The 21,977-nt window shown below is 41.8% G+C and overlaps 1 protein-coding gene across 4 annotated transcripts in view; it reads left to right on the top strand.

The window, feature by feature from the left end:
• Dcaf8 (DDB1 and CUL4 associated factor 8) overlaps positions 1-21,977 on the top strand; it is a 46,144-nt gene that overhangs the window by 21,654 nt on the left and 2,513 nt on the right. For all 4 annotated transcript variants that reach the window (XM_028865578.2, XM_037211225.1, XM_028865577.2 and 1 more), the window contains 10 exons: positions 959-1,611; positions 2,496-2,636; positions 4,563-4,657; positions 9,138-9,248; positions 14,569-14,641; positions 15,125-15,182; positions 15,678-15,785; positions 16,997-17,127; positions 21,078-21,197; positions 21,826-21,942. In XM_028865578.2, coding sequence (XP_028721411.1) covers positions 959-1,611; positions 2,496-2,636; positions 4,563-4,657; positions 9,138-9,248; positions 14,569-14,641; positions 15,125-15,182; positions 15,678-15,785; positions 16,997-17,127; positions 21,078-21,197; positions 21,826-21,942 — 1,607 coding nt within the window. The remainder of the gene's footprint in view (positions 1-958; positions 1,612-2,495; positions 2,637-4,562; positions 4,658-9,137; positions 9,249-14,568; positions 14,642-15,124; positions 15,183-15,677; positions 15,786-16,996; positions 17,128-21,077; positions 21,198-21,825; positions 21,943-21,977) is intronic.

Genomic DNA, 21,977 nt, shown 5'->3' with positions numbered 1-21,977 from the left:
TCTCTGTGTAGCTTTGTGCCTTTCCTGGAACTCGCTTTGGAGACCAGGCTGGCCTCGAACTCACAGAGATCTGCCTGGCTCTGCCACCGCCTGCTTTTTTTTTTTTTTTGGAAGATTTTATTTATTTATCATGTATACAGTGAGTGTTCAGCCTGCAGGCCAGAAGAGGGCACCAGATCTCACTACAGATGGTTATGAGCCACCATGTGGTTGCTGGGAATTGAACTCAGGACCTCTGGAAGAGCAGTCAGTGCTCTTTACCTCTGAGCCATCTCTCCAGCCCCGCCTGTGAAGTTTTGATCTTAATCTTTTATTTAAAACAAACAGTTAGGCGCTGATGGCACATACTTTTAATCCCAGCAGTTGGGAGGCAGAGGCAGGAGAATCTTAGTTTGAGACTAGCCTGATCTACAGAGTGAGTTCCAGGGCTACACAAAGAAACCTTGTCTTGAAAAACCTAAATAAATGAATGAATAGATAAATAAAACCAAGATCTCCTCTCAGAAGTTCTGCCATTCCACTTTTTGGAGACATATAGCCCAGGGTGCCCTTAAAACTTGATGAAGAGGGCCTGGAGATGGCTCAGTGGTTAAGAGCACTGACTGCTCTTTCAGAGGACCTGGGTTCAATTCCCAGAACCCACATGGCAGCTCACAACTGTCTGTAACTCCTGTTCCAGGGGATCTGACACCTTCACACCAATGCACATAAAGTTAAATAAATTATGAAAAAAAAAAAACCCAAAAAACAAAAACAAAACCAACTTGCTGAAGATGACTTTGAATTATAGGCATGCAGTTATTCTTTATGAGCATTTGGAAAGTAAACAGATTTACTAAAATTTGTTTCTTGGTCTTTGGGGTAATAGTTTCTTAGACCAAGGTAGAAAGTCTTTCTGATCACTGTCCTAATTATTTTTCCTCATTTTTTTTCTTTGCATCTATCCACTAATGTCCAGGAAGCCTGTCTAGCAGTCCAGAAGAGATGTCTGGAGCTGAAGAGGGAAGGGAAACATCCTCAGGTATTGAAGTAGAGGCCTCAGACTTGAGTTTGAGCTTGACTGGGGATGATGGTGGCCCCAACCGCACCAGCACAGAAAGTCGAGGCACAGACACAGAGAGCTCAGGTGAAGAAAAGGACTCTGACAGCATGGAGGACACTGGCCATTATTCCATCAACGATGAAAACCGAGTTCATGACCACTCAGAGGAAGAGGAAGAGGAACAGCCTCGGCACCGCGTACAGCGCAAACGGGCCAGTCGTGATCAGGACTCATCCGATGATGAGCGAGCCCTGGAGGACTGGGTATCCTCAGAGACAACAGCTTTGCCCCGACCTCGCTGGCAAGCCCTTCCTGCCCTTCGGGAGCGGGAGCTGGGTTCAAGTGCCCGCTTTGTGTATGAGGCTTGTGGGGCAAGAGTCTTTGTCCAGCGTTTCCGCCTGCAGCATGGGCTCGAGGGCCACACCGGTTGTGTCAATACCTTGCACTTTAACCAGCGTGGGACCTGGCTGGCCAGTGGCAGTGATGACCTGAAGGTGGTGGTGTGGGATTGGGTGCGGCGGCAGCCAGTTCTGGACTTTGAGAGTGGCCATAAAAGTAATGTCTTCCAGGTAAGGCAAAAAGACGTAATAGCAACTTGATAAAATCAAGCATGAGGGTAGACAAAGTTGAGTTGCTGCCTAGAGCAGAAGCTAGTAGCAAGTTGTGGTGGGAATTAGATATGAGGACTTGATCCAGCCTTGACTCCATAATGGTATACTGAGAGCCCTATGGCAGCCTTTTGTTTCCTTGCACATACGGACTATGGGTAGGATACTTGAAACTCCTATAGGTGTATCAGTACAAGGCAGTGTAGTAGAGTGCACAGGCTCCTGAACCAAACTGCTTAGTTCTCAGATCCTAGCCCTATATAAGTGTGTACAATTATTTACTTTGTACTTTGAGTTTATGTATCTATGAAATAGGGCTTGTAACACACCTTATCAGCATGTGCTAAGACTCTTGAGTACTATTCAGTACTCAGGAAAAAGAAAACTAGGGGAGCTAAGCACTTTTGATTCATGGCTGGTATTTAGTTGCATTTGATAAAATTTGGCTAATAATGATTATTCTATGGAGATACTAAACCTTAGTCCCATTGTCCATATATACTAGCCACTCATCCATAAGCATGTCTTTTTTCTTTCTTCTTTCCAGGTTCCTTTCCCCTTATGGCATATTTATGTTTGTTTGGTAGATGAAGATTTGTCCTTGTTCCTTGCTTTTCCCCCTGTAAGGCACAATTGCCATCCAGAATGCACTTTTATGTCAGAAGTGGCTTCCTTTCTCCTCCTTGGACTTCTGGAAGGATTTGGGCTTAGCTGTCTGTACAAAGAGTAGGAGGGGTACATCCAGCTGTACAAGGAAAGAGTGACAAGGGGTCATCCACACGTTTTTCTCTCAAATTTACCTCTTTAATTTCTTTTGTGTCCCCTTTTCATTCTTAATACTCCAGGCCAAGTTCCTTCCTAACAGTGGTGATTCCACCCTGGCTATGTGTGCCCGGGATGGGCAGGTCCGTGTGGCGGAACTATCTGCTACACAGTGCTGCAAGAACACAAAGCGTGTGGCCCAGCACAAGGGAGCATCCCACAAGGTAAGAAAGCCTTTGTTCCCCGGATTGTGGGTCCAGATCCTCTCTTGTGTCCCTCTGTTGTCTTCAGCTGCCTTACTTCATTCAGTCCCTAGGTTTGCTAAGAAGGGAGCAAAAACAACTGTCGTAAAGCTTCTGAAAAACAAGTATTTCAAAGACCTTCAGCTCATAGGCTTACAAAATTTGGTCGATTATCCCTGGCCCCTGGCTGGGTGTGGTGGCTTATCGCTGTAACCCTAGTATTTGGAAAGCTGAGGCAGCATTGCTGTGCTAGCCTAGGCTACAGAGTGAGACTATCTTGAAAACCCCCAAATAAACAAACCTAGCCCCAAGCTGAGAGTGGTTAATTCAGAGATCCTGGAGTTCATGTGTCATTCTTAAACCTCTGAAGTTCCCTCTGATTGTTTTTAGATCATTTTAATGGTTCCCAGGAGCTGGTGGTTGGTTCCTCTGATAAGAAGATTCCTGATTTTTCTGCTCAGTAGTAGCTATAAATATCCATGTTACAGGAAGCTTTATGTAGAGCTGTGAGTACATACTGGATAGTCATGGTGGTAGCCAGGGAGGCTAAGAGCTTCCCAACCTCAGGATAGATTTATGTTTTTCCTTGCAAAGGATGATACTCTTAAAAAAAATCTAAGAATTTGGAGGAGACCAGAAGGCTCAAGAAAAATACCCACTTTGATTTTTAAGTCTAGTTCCCACCCACTAGGTAACTAATTTTTAGAGTTAAGATACAGGGACTGAAAAAGAAAGACATTCTATATTATTTGTCTGCATGCCTGAATGTAATGGACTTTATTTTAGAATGAAGTCCTTTTTGGTTTTTTGAGACGGGTTCTCTGTGTAGCCTGGCTGTCCTGGAGCTTACTGTGTTGACCAGGCTGGCCTTGAACTCAAAGAGATCCACCTGCTTATGTCGGGAGTGTTAGGATTAAAGGTGTGTGCTGCCATTCCTCGCTTAGACTAAACTTTTTTTTTTTAAGATTTTATTTATTTTATGTACACGAGTGCTCTATCTGCATGTACACCTTTATTCCAGAAGAGGGTATCAGATCCCACTCTAGATGGGTGGGAATCAAACTCAGGTTCTCTGGAAGAGCAGCCAGTGTTCACAGCTGAGTCTTCTCTCCAGCCCTAGAATGAACTCTTAATAGTTGATGTTTTCCTTTGCTTTTGGGATTTGGTTAAAATAACAAATTACCTGTCCTATGTCCTGTATAGAATCAATGTGCTATTAATTCACACAGTAAGAGTGAGTGAAGCCTAAATTATTTCCCTTCTTAGGGTTTTTTTAAAGGTTTATTACGTATACAGTGTTCTGCCTGAATGTGTGCCTGCTCACCAGAAGAGGGCACCAGATCTCGTTACAGATGGTTATGAGCCACCATGTGCTTGCTGGGAATTGAACTCGGGACCTCTGGAAGGGCAGCCAGTGCTCTTAACCTCTGAGTCTTCTCTTCAGCCCCTTTCTTCCCTTCTTAGGATTTTATAAAAAACAAACAAACAAAGTACACATTTCACTTGCTAAGACTTTTTTTTTTTTTTTTTTTTCTCTCGAGACAGGGTTTCTCTGTGTAGCTTTGGAGCCTGTCCTGGAACTCTCTGTAGACCAGGCTGACCTCGAACTCACAGAGATCCGCCTGCCTCTGCCTCCCGAGTGCTGGGATGAAAGGTGTGCACCACCACTGCCTGGCTAGGACTTTTTTTATTTTTATTTTTGAGACATGGTTTCACTATGTAGACCAGGCTGCCCTTGAACTCACAAAGATCTTCCTTCTTCAACCTCCCAAATTGGGATTAAAGGTGTGTACCTATCATGCCTGGCCTGCTAAGACATTTTAATTGCTTCCCTTCTGAAAGGTAAGTCAGTGAACTAGATTCCCTCTAATGATTAGAAACCACACCCTTTCCCTTTCTCTCCTTCAGTTGGCCCTAGAACCAGACTCTCCCTGTACGTTCCTGTCAGCTGGTGAAGATGCTGTAGTCTTCACCATTGACCTGAGACAAGACCGGCCAGCTTCGTAAGTTTAGCCATAATACCTTTTTTTGAAGATTTGTTTTAGTTTTAACCAGGTGGTGGTAGGGCACACCTTTAATCTCAGCACTCAGGAGGCAGGGGCAGGTGGATCTCTGAGTTCAAGGCCAGCCTGATTTACAGATCAAGTTCCAGAACAGCCAGGGCTACACAGATTTGTTTTATTTTTATACTTGATCTTAGCCAAAAGGCCTAAAAGTGATGATTTATTTTATTTTCAATTTTGTATATGGGTGTATCTGTGGGGTTATGTACACATGAGTACAGATGTTTACAGAGGCCAGAGACTTCTAGACAATACCCTAGAAGCTAGAGTTGCAGGTGGTTATGATCCACCCAACACAGATGCTGGAAGCCAAACTCTGGTCCTCTGCAAAAGCAGTATGTACTTTTAAGCTCTGAGCCATCTTTCTAGCTGATAGTCACATTTTCTTTACAGAACTCTTATATCTTGGCCTTAAAATGTTCCACATGTCATAGTAATGTTGAACTCTTAGGTTCACCAAAATATAGTACCTTTAAGCCTATGTTTGATAAGAGATAGCTTCAGGTTTTGGAGAGGTACTTACTTCCTGTGTGTTTCTTTTTTTAAGATTTATTTATTATGTATACAGTGTTCTGCCTGCATGTGTGCCTGCATGCCAGAAGAGGGCACCAGATCTCATTATAGATAGTTGTGCTGGGAATTGAACTCAGGACCTCTGGAAGAGCAGCCAGTACTCTTAACCTCTGTGCCATCTCTCCAGCCCCATGTCTGTTCCTTAGCATGAAATGCCTACCATACCTTAATTTTCAGAGAAAGCTCCCTTTTTTAGGTAGATTTTAATAATTTGGTAATCTTGTGTAATAATCTTGGTAATCTTCTCCACTCACTTAGTACCTCTATTTAGCTTACCAGAAGAAGCACTTTACTCCACAGTCTAGCTTAGAGGTATAGTCTTGTAAATGTTCAGTTAAATTACATACAGAAAAATAAAGGGTAAGTCTTGAAAATAAGATGGATGCTGTAATAGAGTTTTGTTATACTATAGACAATTTGTACATGGAAATCCTTTTTCCCTTTAACTGTGTAATGCCATAGAAAAATAAAGCAACTTTTTTTGGTAATTTTTATTTTACTGTTAGTGTGTGTGTGTGTTTGTGTGTGCATGTCCCGTGGTATGTATATGCAGGTCAGAGGACAACTTGGTGGAGTTGGTTCTCTTTCTACCTTTATGTGTATTCCAGGGATTGAACTCAGGTCACCAGGCTTACACGTCAAGTGCCTTTATCCACTGAGCCATCACTCTGGTTGAAAAACAAACATCAAGTCAAATCTCAATCTAGTCATTACTATTTAAATAACTGTATATAATCTTCTGAGTTCCAGTATCTTTAGTTATATCTCCTCCCTTTCTAGAAATCCTATAATACATACATACATAGATACATATGTTATCTGTTTTCATTTTTGTTGGTTTTACAATAATTACATCTTAAACTCATAATAAAAATACGTAAATAAGTATCTTTTCCCATTTTTTTCTAGCTATTGGTAACCATTGTTAGTAATTTTGAATACTTTCCAGTCACTTTTGAATATGGTTATGTGTGAGTATGTGTGACTTTTTCCTCCTAGTAGCTGCTTTTCAATGATCTCTATACTTTTTTTGTAAAGTCTCCTGTAGCCCAGACTGGCCTAGAACTCAGTTTATTCAAGGATGACTTTGAATTCCTGATGATCTTACCTGATGTATACCACCATGCCTAGCATCTGTATTCTTTTAATGGAAAGCTGTATAGATCAAAATCTCATTGTCCAGAATAGTTCTAGGCTGGAGTGATTTTGACCAGGCAGAGAGAATGCTAAAATTATTTCTTTACAAAAAAATTTGTTATGGCGGCTGTCTTTTTCTTGTTTCCATTTCCATTATTCCAAAATGAATAAAAGCTTAAAATAAAAAACAAAAGCTAAGTTGGGTTCCTCTTCTTTTTTTTTTTTAAATGATTTATTTTTATATTATGTGCATTGGTGTTTTGCCTGCATGTCTGTGTGACAGTGTCAAGATCCCCTGAAACTGGAGTTGCAGGCAGTTTGTGAACTGCCTTATGGGTTCTGGGAGCTAAACCCAGGTTCCTTGAAAGAGCAGCCAGTGCTCTTAACCCTGAGCCATCTCTCCAGCCCAGGTTCCTCTTAATAGTTTCTTGATGTCTTTCCTGTAAGTTTATTAATCTGCATGATATCATATTTGGCAAATTGACAATTAGATCTAGGAAAAGTTCTGTTAGAACTACTATTAATGTGAGATAAATTATGGCTGGTTAGCTAAATTCTTGAAACCAAGGGGTTCTCCAAGGGCCCAGTGACATGAGGATCATCAGAAGTATCTTCTGTGTTGCAACCAGAGGAATTTTGAAGTGCTTTTTTAGTATATATATATTTATCTCATAAATCCATTCTCTGCTAACTTGCTTCAGATGAGAGGAAAGGATGCTGTTTTCTTTAGGATTACTTATGTTCTAGAAATCGATAGCTCAGTTTTTAAATGTGTATGTGTTGGTTTAATTTTAAAATTGAATTTATTTGTGTGTACACATGCATAATGCACATGTACAGGTCGGACATCAGTTTGAGGGACTTGGTTCTTTTCTTCCACCATGTGGGTCCTGAGGATCAGACTCAGGTTGTCAGGTTTGGTGGCAAATGCTGTTACCCACTGAGCCATCTTGCTGGCACCCATTTTTTTTTTTTTTTTAATTATCTTTGTTTGCTTACTTATAAATGTGTGTACACATTTGTGCCAAGGTGTGCATGTGAAAGTCAGAGGACATTTTGAGGGAGTTTCTTCTCCTTCCACCATGTGGAACCTGAGGCTCAAACTCAGTTTGTCAAGCATGGCAGTGAGCCCACTTATCCGCTGAGCCATTTGGCAGCTTTCCATCTTAACTTTCTGATATGGTCTCACTGAATTTGGAGCTCACCAGTTTGGCAAAACTAACTGGCCAGCAAGCTTTGGGGGTGATCACCCTTTGCCTCCCCAGGACTAGGGTTAGAGGTACACATCTTCACATCTAGCCTTCTTTGTGGGAGCTCTGGCTCGAACTCAGTATGGCAGACATTTCACTAATGAATCCACCTCTCCAAACCCAAAGCCAGGCTTTCGGTGACCTTTGTTTGTTTGTTTGCTTGTTTGTTGTTTTCCCTAAAAATCGGGAGCTAGCCTTTGATCTCCAGGACTTTTTAGCTCACTGTTGCTGTGGTTCTTCCAGCACTCCTTGTATCTCCAGGTACCTGGTATCATGTTCTCTAAGGCACAGCACACTCATTCACATGCTTTTAGCTTACACTTAATTTTTTAAATTTACTTAGTATTTTATGTGTTTGGTTATTTTGCCTACATCTGTGTCTGTTTACTACATATGTGCAGTGCCTGGAGAGGCCAGAAAGGACATTGGATCCCCTAGAACTGGAGTTACAGACAGTAGTAGGCCACTATGTGGGTGTTGATAATCAAACTCAGGTCCTCTGAAAGGGCAGACAGTGCTCTTAACTACTGAGCCATCTCTTCAGCCCCAGCTTGTATTTTTTATTATTTCATATACATTATACAAAATGATGTATTCATTATTACATTATTACATCAAGTACATATAATATGGTTCAATCAAAGGCACCTCTAGATTCTTCTCTTACCCCCTAAAGCATCTTCTTTTCCCTCATAGTCTTCCTCATATTTCTTCCTTTTTTAGAGACAAGGTCTCATGGGACCCAGGCTGGCCATTCATTCTTTAGATGGCCAAGGATAACTTAAGCTCCTGATCTTCTTGCCTCTATCTTCTGAGTGCTGGTATTTACAGGCATGTGCCACCTACCCAGATTATGTGGTGCTGAGGATTGAAGTCATGGCTGTGCATTGGCTGAGAAATCAAAATTTTTCTGCCTCTACCTTCTAAGTGCTGGGATTATAGACATGCTGTGGTGGCAGCCTTTTTCTTGTTGTATTTTCTTTTTCTCTTATTCCATCAAGGAGAAAAGCATGTATGTCTTTATGACTGGTTTAATTACTTACCATGATGATTTCCGGCTTATTCTCCTTAGACAACACTAGAAAATTACTTCATGTTTTCCCCCAGTCTTCAAAATAGCATAGTGCATTTTATTTTGTTATTCAGAACAAAACAAAAAACATCTACTTTTTTTGGTACAGATTAGAATTTGATTTCTTATTAGTCATGTCTGCATTTGCTCTGCTGGTTTTTCATTTTTCATGACCATCTTGGGTCTTTTAGGTTTTGGGGGTGGGTTTGCTGGGGGAAAGGGGCATTTTTCACTAACCCAGATTGGCCTGGAAGTCACTGTAGCCCATGCTGACTGACTTCAGGCAGTCAGCCTCTTGAGTACTGGGATTACAGATCTGAGCTACCATGCTGAGCTCCATCTGGGTCTTCTGGACAGTCTGACTGTGTGCCTTTTTTACTCTTTGAAGGAAACTGGTGGTGACGAAGGAGAAGGAGAAGAAGGTGGGGCTGTATACAATCTATGTGAACCCTGCCAATACCCACCAGTTTGCAGTCGGCGGGCGAGACCAGTTTGTACGGTGAGTGTCAGTCTTTTGTGTCTTTGGGAGTTGGAGACTCAGGCATGGTGTATATTGTCAGATACTCCCCAGTGGTTAGCAAATTGTACGAATTCATTAACTACCACATGGATCTTTTACCCTTTTGGAAATGCTCAAGCACCTTCTGAGACATTTTGATCCCTATGACAACAGCCTGAGGAATTTTATATTATGGGGATTGTTTTTTAAATTTTTTTAAAAAATATACAAATATATTTTATTTGTATTTTGTCTACTTGTATATAACTGGGCATCATGTTCATGAATGGTGCCCAAGGAAGCCAGAAGAAAGCGTCAGCTCTTCTGGGACTGGAGTTAGAGATGGTTGTTGGGCACTGTTTGGGTGCTAAGAATTGAATCTGGTCCTCTTAACTGTTATGCATCTTTTCAGCCCTGGGATTATCACATTTTAAAGAAGATTGATAAATTTGTCCCACATAGTGGCTAAGACATAAACCCATATGTGTTTTCCACGATTTTCCTATATAAATTAACATTGTACTAGCAGTCTTTTCAAATAATTTAAATTTAATTTTAGTATTATCTGTGTGGGTATGATGTATATATGAGGGGTGTATGCTATAGTGCACATCAGCATGTGTGTAGAAGTCACAGGACAACTTTGTGGAGTCACTTTGGCCTTTACACTTGTTGGGGAATCAAACTCAGGTTGTGAGGCTTGCATCATTGAGCAGCAAGTGTGTTTACCCAGTCAAGTAATCACCTTGACAGCTCTGCACTAGCGATTGGAGCACTGGTTAGATTTAGTAAAGAATGGGCGTGGGAACACTCTGTAACTGAGGATTTTTGTTTCTGTTGTCCGGAACCACTTTTCTTTATCTGTAGTAATGTCTTTGTTACTGTGAACATCTGTTTTTCATACTGGCTATTGAGACACATCCTAAGGGAAAACAGACATCATTCTTTCAATCCCCATTGTACCAGTTGTTTTCCTTCTGACCTTATTCCCTAGCTAGCCAGCTGCTGTATTTTAACTACATTTCTTTGGGATTGTCAGTTTGAAAAAGGAGGGACGGCATAATTAGAAAAATTATGTTTTGTTTTTCTGTTCTGCTGGTAGTTGAAAAGTGACATCTTCTTTTGGAATGAAAGCACACTTTTTAAAACTATTTTGAAATTACTTGTATTAATTAGAATTGGGAGATAAGTTTTAAGAAAATATATGACCTACTTTGTTCAAGAGTTCTGGATAATTTGATACTCTTTCAAAATTTATTTCTTTCAGTCAGTAGTCTTTAAATATATAGCAATATTTTGTGTGTACATCATGGTGTGCCAGGTGCCCAGAGAGGCTAGAAGAGGGCTTTGGGTCCTCTAGAAGTGGAGTTGTAGGTGGTTGTGATCTACCATGTGGGTGCTGGGAATCGAACCTGTGTCCTCTGCAAAAAAAAAAAAAAAAAAAAAGCAGCTAGTGTTCTTAGCTGCTGGCCCATCTCTCTAGCCCCCTATTATTTTTATATAAGATGCTGTTGATCAAAAAAAAAAAAAAGGCTGTTGTCAGAGCTTTCTGGGTTAAACTCCAAGTTTAACTTCTAGTTGGGTTTTTTTTTTTGTTTTTTTTTGTTTTTTTTTTTTTTCTTGGAGAAATAGATTGCTTGAAAAGTCTCTGTAATGGAGAATTTAATCACTAGGATGAAGAGGTTTAAAGAGAAATTGTTGAGTTGGATGTATTGACTTATTCCAAAGATCCTAGTAAAGTTCCAGTGCCCTATTCCACAGCTTATAATTTCCCAAAGCTAAAGTTGGACTGAATTGTTTTTATTTTATGTGGATTGGTGTTTTGCCTGCCTGCATGGACATCTGTGTGAGGGTTATCGGGTGCCCTGGAACTGAAGTGACAAAGACAGTTCTGAGCCACCATGTGGGTGCTGGGAATCGAACCTGGGTCCTCTGAAAGAGCAGTTAGTGCTCTTTAACCACTGAGCCATCTGTCCAGCTCTGGGCTGAGAATTGTTACAGTATTTCAGCAGAGGAATAAAATACTCAGATCTTTCCTTTTATCAGCTTCCGTGTTTTCAGTCTCTTTGTGTGCCCCAGTTTCTTAGCAGATGGTAGCCTACTTCCTTGTCAGGAGTACATACAGATTTTGAGCCACACTGATTCTACATGAGTAGAGAGTCCTGTCAGCACCTAGGTCTTCTTTGATATTATACTCAGCTCAACTTCTCTGGTACTTTTTCAGTTTGGCTGGCTGAATGTTGAGATCACTTATTTTTGGATACAAGTTTGAAAAGATTTGTACCAAATACTGTATGTAATGACGCCATTGCTTTTACTACTGCAATTTTCTTTCAAGAAAGAAGCAAGGAATACAGAGAGATAGCCTACTCAACCTCAAGGCTTCACATAATTATTACTGAAGGCTTCACATAATTATTATTTTATTTTAGGGTTATGAAAACATTTAAATGAAGGTTTAGGGAGACATACTTTTTGACCTAAAGCCAAAGCAAACAAAAACAAAGAAGAAAAGAAGTTAACAAATGTAAAAAAGAAATTATCAAATGGAGTCAATATGAGTGTGAGTCCCTCCTATTAAATTCTACTTAGATTGATGTAAGAGTTTAGAGGAGTGCAGTGATAGAGCACTTGTCTCTCGTGTTTGATTCCCTGGATTGGGTCCCCAGCATTAGAAAGAAAAAATATACTTACCAAGTAAAGAAAAGTGTATGGGAGTTTGGAGGTAAATTTGGTAGTTTACTTGGTTGATTTGTAAACCTATTGTTCTAAGATTTTGGGCTAGGCTCTGGTTCATAAGACCCGATTGATACATAGTCCTCGTGTCCTTAGGTTGAGAATAACGCATTAGAAGAACATCAGATGAAGGTCAAAGGGGAGAGAGGTCTAGGGTAGCAAGTTAGTGGTTGCCTGAAAGCTTACAGAGAGAGTGCAGTATAGGCTTTGAGAAGGGTGCCGGGGGATAGTTAGTTGCTAAGGTACTTGCCACATAAGCAAGTTTAGATCTTGAGTTTAGATCCTCAGCATTCATAAAATAGCTGGATGTTGTTGTGGTGCACACCTGTAATCCCAGCACTGGAGAGGAGAGACAGACAGATCCCTGGGGCTTGCTGTCTGTCCATTCCAACTGAATTGGCAAGCCCAGGTTCAGAAATTAGTAGACAACTTTGTACTCATCTTTTTATACTACTGTCTTGTACAGGGCCTGGTAAATTGTGCTGGCCTTCTTATTCTTCATGGTTGGTTGTTGTTGTTGAAGTAAAGTTTTACCACTTAGTGGTGAAGAGTGAAATGCCATTTTTCAAGAGGACTATATAGTTCAGGTCCCAGCATTCATGCTGGGTGGCTCACAACTGCCTGTAATTCTAGCTCTAGGAGATCCAGTGCCCTTGTTTCTGTAGGCACCTGAATTTATATGCACATACCCACTACAGCCATACACACATACACATAATTAAAGATAATTTTTTTTTAAGAAAAGTTTTACTGGAACACAGCCATGACTATTCATATTGCCCATTAGCATGGTAGTGCTCAGGTAGCAGAATTCAGTTATGATAGACTTGGTAGCCTGCCAGGGTTTTCTATCTTAAAATCTATTTAAGAGTTTGCTACATGGGGTAGTGGTGGTGAATGCCTTTAATCACAGCACTTGGGAAATAGAGGCAGGCAGATCCCTGTGAGTTTGAGGACAGCCTGGTCAGGCACCGAAACTACACAGAGAAACCCTGTCTGGCGGGGGGGGGGGGGGGGGGGTGTTGCCAATTCCTGGTCTGGCATCCTATTTATGTTTGGAGGAAAAGAAAAATATAGTATCTCTTAAAAGACAAAGAACAAAGAATATTGGGTGCTGAGGAGCCCGAAGTAGTCCATTTACCATATAGCATCCCATGGACCTTGAGTATTTAAGTACTTTTCACTAATTTGCTGACTTACTAAATTTGGTGTGTTATGTGAGTGAGTGAGAGAGAGAGAGAGAGAGAGAGAGAGAGAGAGACAGACAGGGTCTCACTGTAGCCTTGGCTGGAGTGATCCGTCTGCCTGCCTTTGCCTCCTGAGTACTAGGATTAAAGGTATGTGCAATCATGCCAGGCTATTTACTGAATTTTTTAATGTGTTAGTGATATTTGAACTCTGTTAATTTACCTTTTTTTTTTTTTTTTTTTTAAAGAGTTTTGATTTAAACTTAGTTGAAAGAAAAAATTTGACAGTTGATAAATTTATTTAGGAGTAATATAACCATTTTTCTGTGGTGCTTGTGGCTTCATTTAGTAAACATTTCCTGGGTATTCTCTTTATCCCAAATGTTTAGATATTGCCAGGGATACATTGATTCTTTTATTAACCTGTATTGAATAGGAAAATATGTAAGGTACATGTAACTTACCCAGTATTATTTGAGTGAGTAAATTGTAGGTAATATTTAACTCAAGTCTAACTACAGAAAGGATTAAAGACAATTGGGTAATTAGTATTTTAGGTAAAAAAAACAATATAGGTAGAGCTATGGTAATAATAAGTTGTGGCAGTGTAATTGCAAGAAACGTGGAAAAGGCTTTCCTTCTTTCTTCTTTTGAGACAGTGTCATATATGTATCTATCTCAGGCTAGCCTTGTACTCTGTGTAGCTGTGGCTGCCCTTAAACTCTTACTCCTGCCTTTGTTTCCCACATGCTAGCATAGCAAGTGTGGGCTGCCACTCTAGGTTGACCATAGGTTTGTTGTTGCCTTTGGCACTTACATAAAATATGGCCTTTGTTCATGAATCATGAATGCTTTCAGATAAGTACCATCCATATAAAAGGTGTGATTATTAATTGCTTCAGTGAAATGAAAGCATAAATGGGGCCAGAGTGATGGGTAGTTCGTCTATAAAACGTGGGACGTGATGGTGCTTCCTTGCAATCCCAGTGCTGGAGAGGCAGAGACAGAAGATCTTTGGGGCTTGCTGACCAGCCGGCCTAGCATCGTTGATGAGCTCCAGGACAGTGAGAAGAAACCCTTTTGTAAAGCATGGGGGTGGTGTTCCAAAGGATGACACCCAAGGTTGTCTCTGGCTTTCACATACATGAAACACACCACCACTGAAATAAACAGTCAGTGACGTAAAACTTGACAAGCCACTCCAAGTGGATATAGTTGAGGATTACTGCTTTTTGAAAAATAGCTGGATAAGGCAAAGTTTGGAAGTGGATTAGAGAGGGGAGCACGTTTCCTGAAGAGAAGAAAGCGCAAGCTTGGTTAGGAAGGAGCTTCTGTCTTAGAGCTCCGCAGGGATGACTGTGTACGTTTTGACACTTTCATTGCTTCTTTCATTAAAGGATTTATGACCAGAGGAAAATTGATGAGAATGAGAATAATGGAGTGCTAAAGAAATTCTGCCCTCATCACTTGGTAAGATCCATGAAGACCAGTGACTCCTGGCTTCCTAGACTTCATCCTGAGCTACCTCCAAACTTATTGGCATAATGTAAAGAGTTTGGAGTTTGAAGTCAGACAGATTGTAATTCTGGTTTTCTTACAAGTTTTCTGATCTTAGGCAGCCAGTTGACCTATTTTATTTAGCCTCAGTGTTCTCAACAGCAAAATGGAGATTGGCACTATCATGGTGGCCTAATGAAATAATGCATCTGAAATGGCTAGCACACAGATGAGAGCCAAGACAGGGCCTCACTAAGACTCCTTGAGGTGGACATGTTTCCAGTTATGTACCTCACTCTTAACTCTCTCTTCCCCTTCCCCTCCCTCTTTCTATTTATCTATTTGTCTGTCTCTGGGAAGAAATACAGGGGAGTTTCTAGAAAAACCTGTTCCTGAAGTTGATAAAACCAATGGGGTGGGCTAGGGGCCTCAGTCAGTATCTGCTCCTTATTGCAGGTGAACAGTGAGTCCAAAGCAAACATCACCTGTCTTGTGTACAGCCACGACGGCACAGGTACGTGAGCAGGGCCCAGCTCCTAGGCTGGCAAGCCTCCTCTGTCGAGGGAGCTGCTGAGTCAGGGAAGCATATGCTCTCCAGTGTTCGCCACTGTACTGTAGCTCCAAGTGGAACCGCTGAGACTCGTTCCTGATGGTGAGCATGTAGTGGGAGGATATAGCAGACGACCCTTGGAAATGCTTCAGATGACATTTCACGGGCTTGTCCTGAAGCCTAGGCTACTAGCCTAAGCAGGTTCTAATGCCTTTGATTCCTTAGTAAGTTAGAGGGTGTGATCTCCTGAGTGTTCTGCTGGTACCCCTGGGCTGGTAATGGGTTCATCGTAGACCCTATGTAAACTAGCCTGCCTGCCTCTCCAAACTAAGTAAGATGGGTGCTAAGAGGACCCACTACCAGCAAGAAGCCCCATTTCAGACAATCCCCCTTCCCCCCCAAATCTAGTCTCTGCCTTTTCAGCCTTTGCCTTCACTGCTGTGTTCTTGTTGTTGGCAGAGCTCCTGGCCAGTTACAATGATGAAGACATTTACCTTTTCAACTCTTCTCACAGTGATGGGGCCCAGTATATTAAGAGATACAAAGGTCATAGAAATAATGCTACAGGTGAGTCTGCTTTTTTCTGTTTCTGTGACTCAAGTCCCATTGAAAACCTACATTATCTTATTCCCATTGTGTAGGTGGGAACTCGGGCAGTGTGAGGTTATGCCTAGTTGGGCTGGATTTTTCTTTTTTCAAGTGTGATTCGGGGCAGTGATGTTGCCTTCTGTTGGTTAAGCATGAAGCTAGACTTGACTTTCTGTGATTTCACCTACTATAGAGTAGGTACAGAGGTCCTTTTAGAAAGTCAGAGAAAGCTGTAGTGCTAAATTACATAGACTGTGTAAGATGGTATCTTTAGAGGGAGAGAAGGGAATGATTCTTTTGAATAAAGCAAAGGAGGGAGGAACAGTGGTGGTTTCTAGTGAAGTGTGGCTTTGTAGTTCTCTGTCTATGGTTCCCAAAAACTGGGCTCACTGGACTCCCCTCAGTCTCTCTTAATAAGAGAGCACTGATGCCTGTCTCGACGTGCCCCCCCCCCAATTTGATTCAGTTGGTGCTGGGTTCAGCTGGAGCGTTGTGGTTTGGTGTACTGACGGGTCCGACTGTATGTAGGGAAGGTAGGCGGATGGCCAGCATTCCACGTGGAGACGGGAGGAGCTCTGGGAAGAAGGAAAGGAGGGCAGAGTTCTGTATTTGGATTTCATTATGTGGGCAAGCAAAAGGAAAAGTGTCAGTATTGTGGCGGTCTGTAGAGCTGGTTCTAATAGTTGGACTCCTGTCTTTTACAAATTCTAAAGATTTGGGCCCTTTTACTGAAGTCTGATAGTGAGCATGATCAGATGCTTCTTATAGGGGACTGTGTCATGTACCTTCGTTAATCTCAGATCAGCTGATGATCTAAGAAACACTGACTGGGTATACCAAGAATAATCCTAGGGCCTAAGAGTGGGAAGAGCTGAAATGAATCAGGTTGGAACAGATAGGGCATTAGTTTGAGGCCTATACCTGATAAAGTATCATTGAAGCAGACTGTTGCCCAGGGACAGAAGACTCCTGACAGATCTCTTTGGAAGATTGTCTCTGGGATGTTGTGATTCTTACTATAATTACCTATCACATACATACTCTCTTGATTTATTTTGTAGAAATGAATGAAAAGAATTATTTGGCATTCAGCTGACTCAGTTTGTAAATTACTAAGTTCTCAGTGAGGTAAATAAATATAGGCCCGGTGCCAATCCTTATGTGGTTTCTTCCCCCTTTTATCCTTTCAGTAAAAGGCGTCAATTTCTATGGCCCCAAGAGTGAGTTTGTGGTGAGCGGTAGTGACTGCGGGCACATCTTCCTCTGGGAGAAGTCCTCTTGCCAGATCATTCAGTTCATGGAGGGAGACAAGGGAGGTGTGGTAAGTATGAGGTGCGGGACTGCCTGGCCCTAGTCTCTTAGGTCAGAAAGGTAGGTCTTCTGTGGGACACTGAATTTTCACTACATGGTACCATGTTTCAGAGTTCCATACAGCTAAATTAAAGGTATTATGCCTTGGGGGTGCAGAGGTTTTTGATGGAATACTTTCTTCTATTCCTTCCTTCTGTCTTTACAAGGCATAGTTTATTGAGAAGAAGAAAGCGTTTTAGGAAGAATTTATAGATAGCCTGAACAAACACATGGGCTTTTTCCAAAAGAGAAGACATTAGTTCAGGACAAATCCTCCTATACAATGTCAAAACAAGATGTCTCCTGCCTTGGCTCTAAGTAAGCTAGGCAGCGACCCTGGCTGACTCCTGGGTCAGTAGAGAAAAGCTAGAGAAGCACATGTATTTTTCTTGTTATTTATTTTTAGAAGAAACATTTTTTGAACATTCAGGGAAATAAGTATGGTTTGTAACTTACGACATGGTATCCAATATTTAATTTATTTGATGTACTCTTTAGGAGAATATCCTTGTACTTAACAGATGCATGCTGTATTTAGGGAGAAAGTGCCATGCCTATTGTCAAATGGATATAAATACACATAATGTACCTGTATATATGTAGAAAGGAAAGCACATGTAATAAAATACTTATTTTTCTTGAAAAGAACAGCTGAACAGCCTACTAGATAATGTGGTCATATCATTGCCTGTCCTTTTGAGTTTTGCAAGCATCCTCTGTGTTAATTAATGGCTCAAGAAAGAGTCATAAAAATCAAGTTAAAGAGCTGAATGGTCAGCTCTTATGATGTATCTAGCTTATCATATTTTTTTTTTCCTTTTTTAAGATCCAGCATTAGGAAAGAGTTTCAAGACAGGGTGTCTCTGTGTAGTTTTGGTGCCTATCCTGGATCTCACTCTGTAGACCAGGCTGGCCTCGAACTCTCAGAGATCTGCCTGGCTCTGCCTCCCGAGTGCTGCTATTAAAGGTGTGTGCCACCATCGCCTGGCTCTAAATAGCTTTCTATAACAAGGTTTTTGAGCCACTGAAGAAAGGAGAGACATTTTGAAAGATTACACTTTACTAATTACCCAAGTTCTCGTCCTTTTTATTCTTCTAAGCTGTGGGGATCTCCGCTATGACTTGGTAAGGCTTACCAGAGAGCAATTCTAGAGTGTAAAACGGCATCAGGATCCCATTCCTTCTTGCAGTTTTCTTGGTCTACTTATGAGGCTATTTCGTATTTTATTCTGGTTTCTTCTAAATCTTTTGAACCTAGGACATACATATAAAGCTTCTGTAGCCTGAATATAAGAGGAGAGGAATCTATAAGTTCAAGGTGTGTCTTCCTCTTCTCTGCTTGTACTTCCTTTCCTTCAGAGGTCCCTCCTGTCACCTGTAGTTAACAGGTTCAAATGTTGGAATCTTTTTTTTTTTTTTAATTTTTTTTTTTATTCATTTGTACACAGTGTTCTGCCTGCATGCCTGCACACCAGAAGTGGGCACCAGATCTCATTACAGATGGTTGTGAGCCACCATGTGGTTGCTGGGAATTGAACTCAGGACCTCTGGAAGAGCAGCCAGTGCCCTTAACCTCTGAGCCATCTCTCCAGCCCCAAATGTTGGAATCTTAATGAAAATTCTGCAATAGGCACATAAGTCCTTTCTTGGTCATAAACTATTATCTTGCATTCTGTTCTAGAAAGATGCAGGGATAAAATGCCCTCTCCCTAACCAACACTTCTCTCTTCTCCAGAAGCATTCTGCTGGTCAGTTTGCTTTCAGCTCAGCCAGTACCAGGGTTTGTTGATTAATCCAGGGCTGAGGGGGAAAGAGTATCTTCTTGGGATGGGTGGGTCCCAGGCCAGAGTTTTCATGATTCTAAGAGATGTAGTGGCTGCTCCCTGAAGAGTGTCTTTACTTGTTCTTGCCTTTATGTCAGCCAAATATATTATCCATGTGGTTCTTAACTGGTTCTCTCTAAGATAGTTTTGTTTTTTGTTATAACCTTTCAGCAGTGGAGGTCACCAGGCTGTAGCCTAGGTATAGATGATAAAGCATTCTGTATCATAAAGTAGAATGCTAGTTGGGCTGGAGAGATGGCTCAGAGATTAAGAACACTGGCTGTTCTTCCAGAAGTCCTGAGTTCAATTCCCAGCACCCACATGGTGGCTCACTACCATCTGTAATGAGATCTGGCTCCCTCTTCTGGGATACATGAAAACAGAACATAGTATACATAATAAATAAATAAATCTTTAAAAAAAATAAAAATTAAAAGAAATAAAGTGAATGTTAGCATCAGAGGGATCTTAGAGTTTATTGTCCACCTTGCCTAGGTCTCCTAACCCATTCGGCTTCACAGGGACAAGAGTGGGAGATGATGTCAAGGAACAACTCCTTACTCTCCCGAAGAGCACTTGGTGCTTTATCCCATTCCCTGCATTCCCTAGCCCAGTCTTCTAAGGCCTGAGTTCTTTTCTGTGCTCAAGCATTATTGACAGGTCTGGTGAGGTGACCAGGTCCCCTGGCCCAGAAGCTCTCTGTTGGCTTCCCCTGCAGGTTCCAGTCAGGTATTATATGTCATTTATTCTCTTGTCCTCTTGCCATTGGCTTTGTCCTTAGGTTTAAGTCCCAAGGAATTGTTCCTTTATGCTTTTTTATTTTATTTTATGCTCTCGTTGGAAGCTCAAGAGTACAGGTCTTTAGCAAGATTTCATGAGGAAGTGGATGAATGAGGTCAGGTTTGCGTATGTGCATTGTCAAGTATCTGTTAGTAATATTTTGTATTAGAGTTTGTTCTCTAGTGCTTCCTCAAACTCCCAAGTACACAGCCTAAAAAACTGCAGTGAGCTCCTGTGCGAAATCAGCGCAGAAGAGAACCAGGCCTTCTGAGCCTGTCTTATTTGTAAACTCAGAGTTAAAGAAAATGAAGTCTCTAGTCACTGTGCCTCCCTTTCCTTTTCCTGAGCTGTGGTCTGAGTGTGCAGGCCCAGCAGCCAAGCTTGGTCCAGAGGGAACTAGAAGAGGCTTTTTGCCAGGGATTTATTTTCTTGGACTATAGAGCAGAAGCAAGGCGGGGTGCTTTTCCTATCTGTTCCTCTTCTGACTAAAAGTCTAAAAATGCTTTAGCAGCTAGATCTGGGACTGGCTCTTCCGGTGGGGATGGGAACTGCCCTGCCCTGTTAAGGAAGCTCATGTTTTTGAGTTAGACAGCAGAGGGCATGGGTGCTTTTAGACAAAAGGAAACTGTCTGAGACCAAGTGTCTGCCAGCCACTGGTTTGCTCCCTATTGAGTGAATGAGGGGGACTGAAACTGATTTCCGTGGAGAAACTGCATGACTACATAGTGATTCCCTGTAGCCGAGTTTACTGTGCCCCTAGGGCAGATAGCAGGATGTTGCCGTCTGTGCAAAGGGTTCTTAAACAGACACAAGCCTCCCTTCCCCCACCCCTTTAGTTCATCCTCTTCTCAGCCTCCCCATCCTCCAGTTAGTACCAAGTTAGTACCAAGCAGCACCAAGTGGATATAATTGTTCTCCATTTTCTCTGGAAGTACAGGGGCAGCTGCTGCTTTACTAATTTTTTTTTTTTTAATTGTCACTGATGAAAGCCACTGAAAGACTTTTTTTTCCAGCCTCGGAAAAATTGGACCTTTAGAATCTGGAGTGAATGAGGTCAGTATCTTAGGAAGCTGCAATACGCATGGCCTATCATTCACCTCCTGGTGTCTAGGGATGCAGCCTCTCTTCATCTATATATTTGAAATGATAGGTAGGCTGATTTTATATCCACTTTGTATCTCCTCTGTTGCCAGAGCTATTTGTTCTAGGCTGATGTAGGTGGTCCTCTTCAGCCCAGATGTTGGCTCAAGGCAGCCATAGTTTTTAAACTCCACTCCCATATACTCCTGAGCCTCTGCTTTCTTTCCTCCCAAACCAGGTAAATTGTCTTGAGCCCCATCCTCACCTTCCTGTTTTGGCAACCAGTGGCCTGGACCATGATGTGAAGATTTGGGCACCCACAGCTGAAGCTTCCACTGAGCTGACAGGGTTAAAGGATGTAAGTGACTGGCTGAAGGCCTTCATTTGTAGAAACCAATGCGTGTAACTGTTAACCATTCTTCAATGTCGTAAGAAGGAATAACTTGTTGCTCAGTTCTTGAAAGGCATTGATCTGACACCTCCTCTACTTTCCCCTCACTGCCTCTGTGGGGACAGTCCCGAGCCACAGAGCAGCTCTGAAGTGCTTCTAGTTGGTAGGTAGGAAGCATCTTTAGGAAAAAGCTGTTTTATGTTAAAGTGTCCAACCTTCTCACTGACTGACCTTGAGCATCCTTTCCTAACCTAATCCAGCTCTACATTAGCTTAATGGTTTCTGAAGGAATGTTTTATTGGGATGAAAGACATAGTCTGCTTCTCTCCCCTGCCCCCCCAAACACACACAGTGCTGGGGATTGTACCCAGGACCTTGCACATGCCCTACTACCAAGCTACAATCTAGCTAGCTCTTGGTTTTCAGAGACAAGCTTTTAACGAGTAGCTCAGGCTGGCCCTGAATTTGTGATCCTCCTATCTCCACCTTCCAGTGCTGGGTTCCAGTCATATGCAGACAGCAACACCAGTCCTGTTGATGAAGCCCGGGGTTCCTGTTAATTACTATCACTTCTCCTAACTCTTCTGGGTTCCAGGTGATTAAGAAGAACAAGCGAGAACGGGATGAAGATAGCTTGCATCACACTGACCTGTTTGATAGTCACATGCTTTGGTTCCTTATGCATCACCTGAGACAGAGACGCCATCATCGGGTAAGCTTCAGTTGGAAGTGAGTGCCCAAGGACTA

The sequence above is a fragment of the Peromyscus leucopus genome, chromosome 15 (genome assembly GCF_004664715.2).
Source record: "Peromyscus leucopus breed LL Stock chromosome 15, UCI_PerLeu_2.1, whole genome shotgun sequence".
NCBI classification, from domain to species: Eukaryota; Metazoa; Chordata; class Mammalia; order Rodentia; family Cricetidae; genus Peromyscus; species Peromyscus leucopus.
Note: the sequence above shows the minus strand (reverse complement) of the source record. Positions and strands in the feature narration are given on the sequence as shown.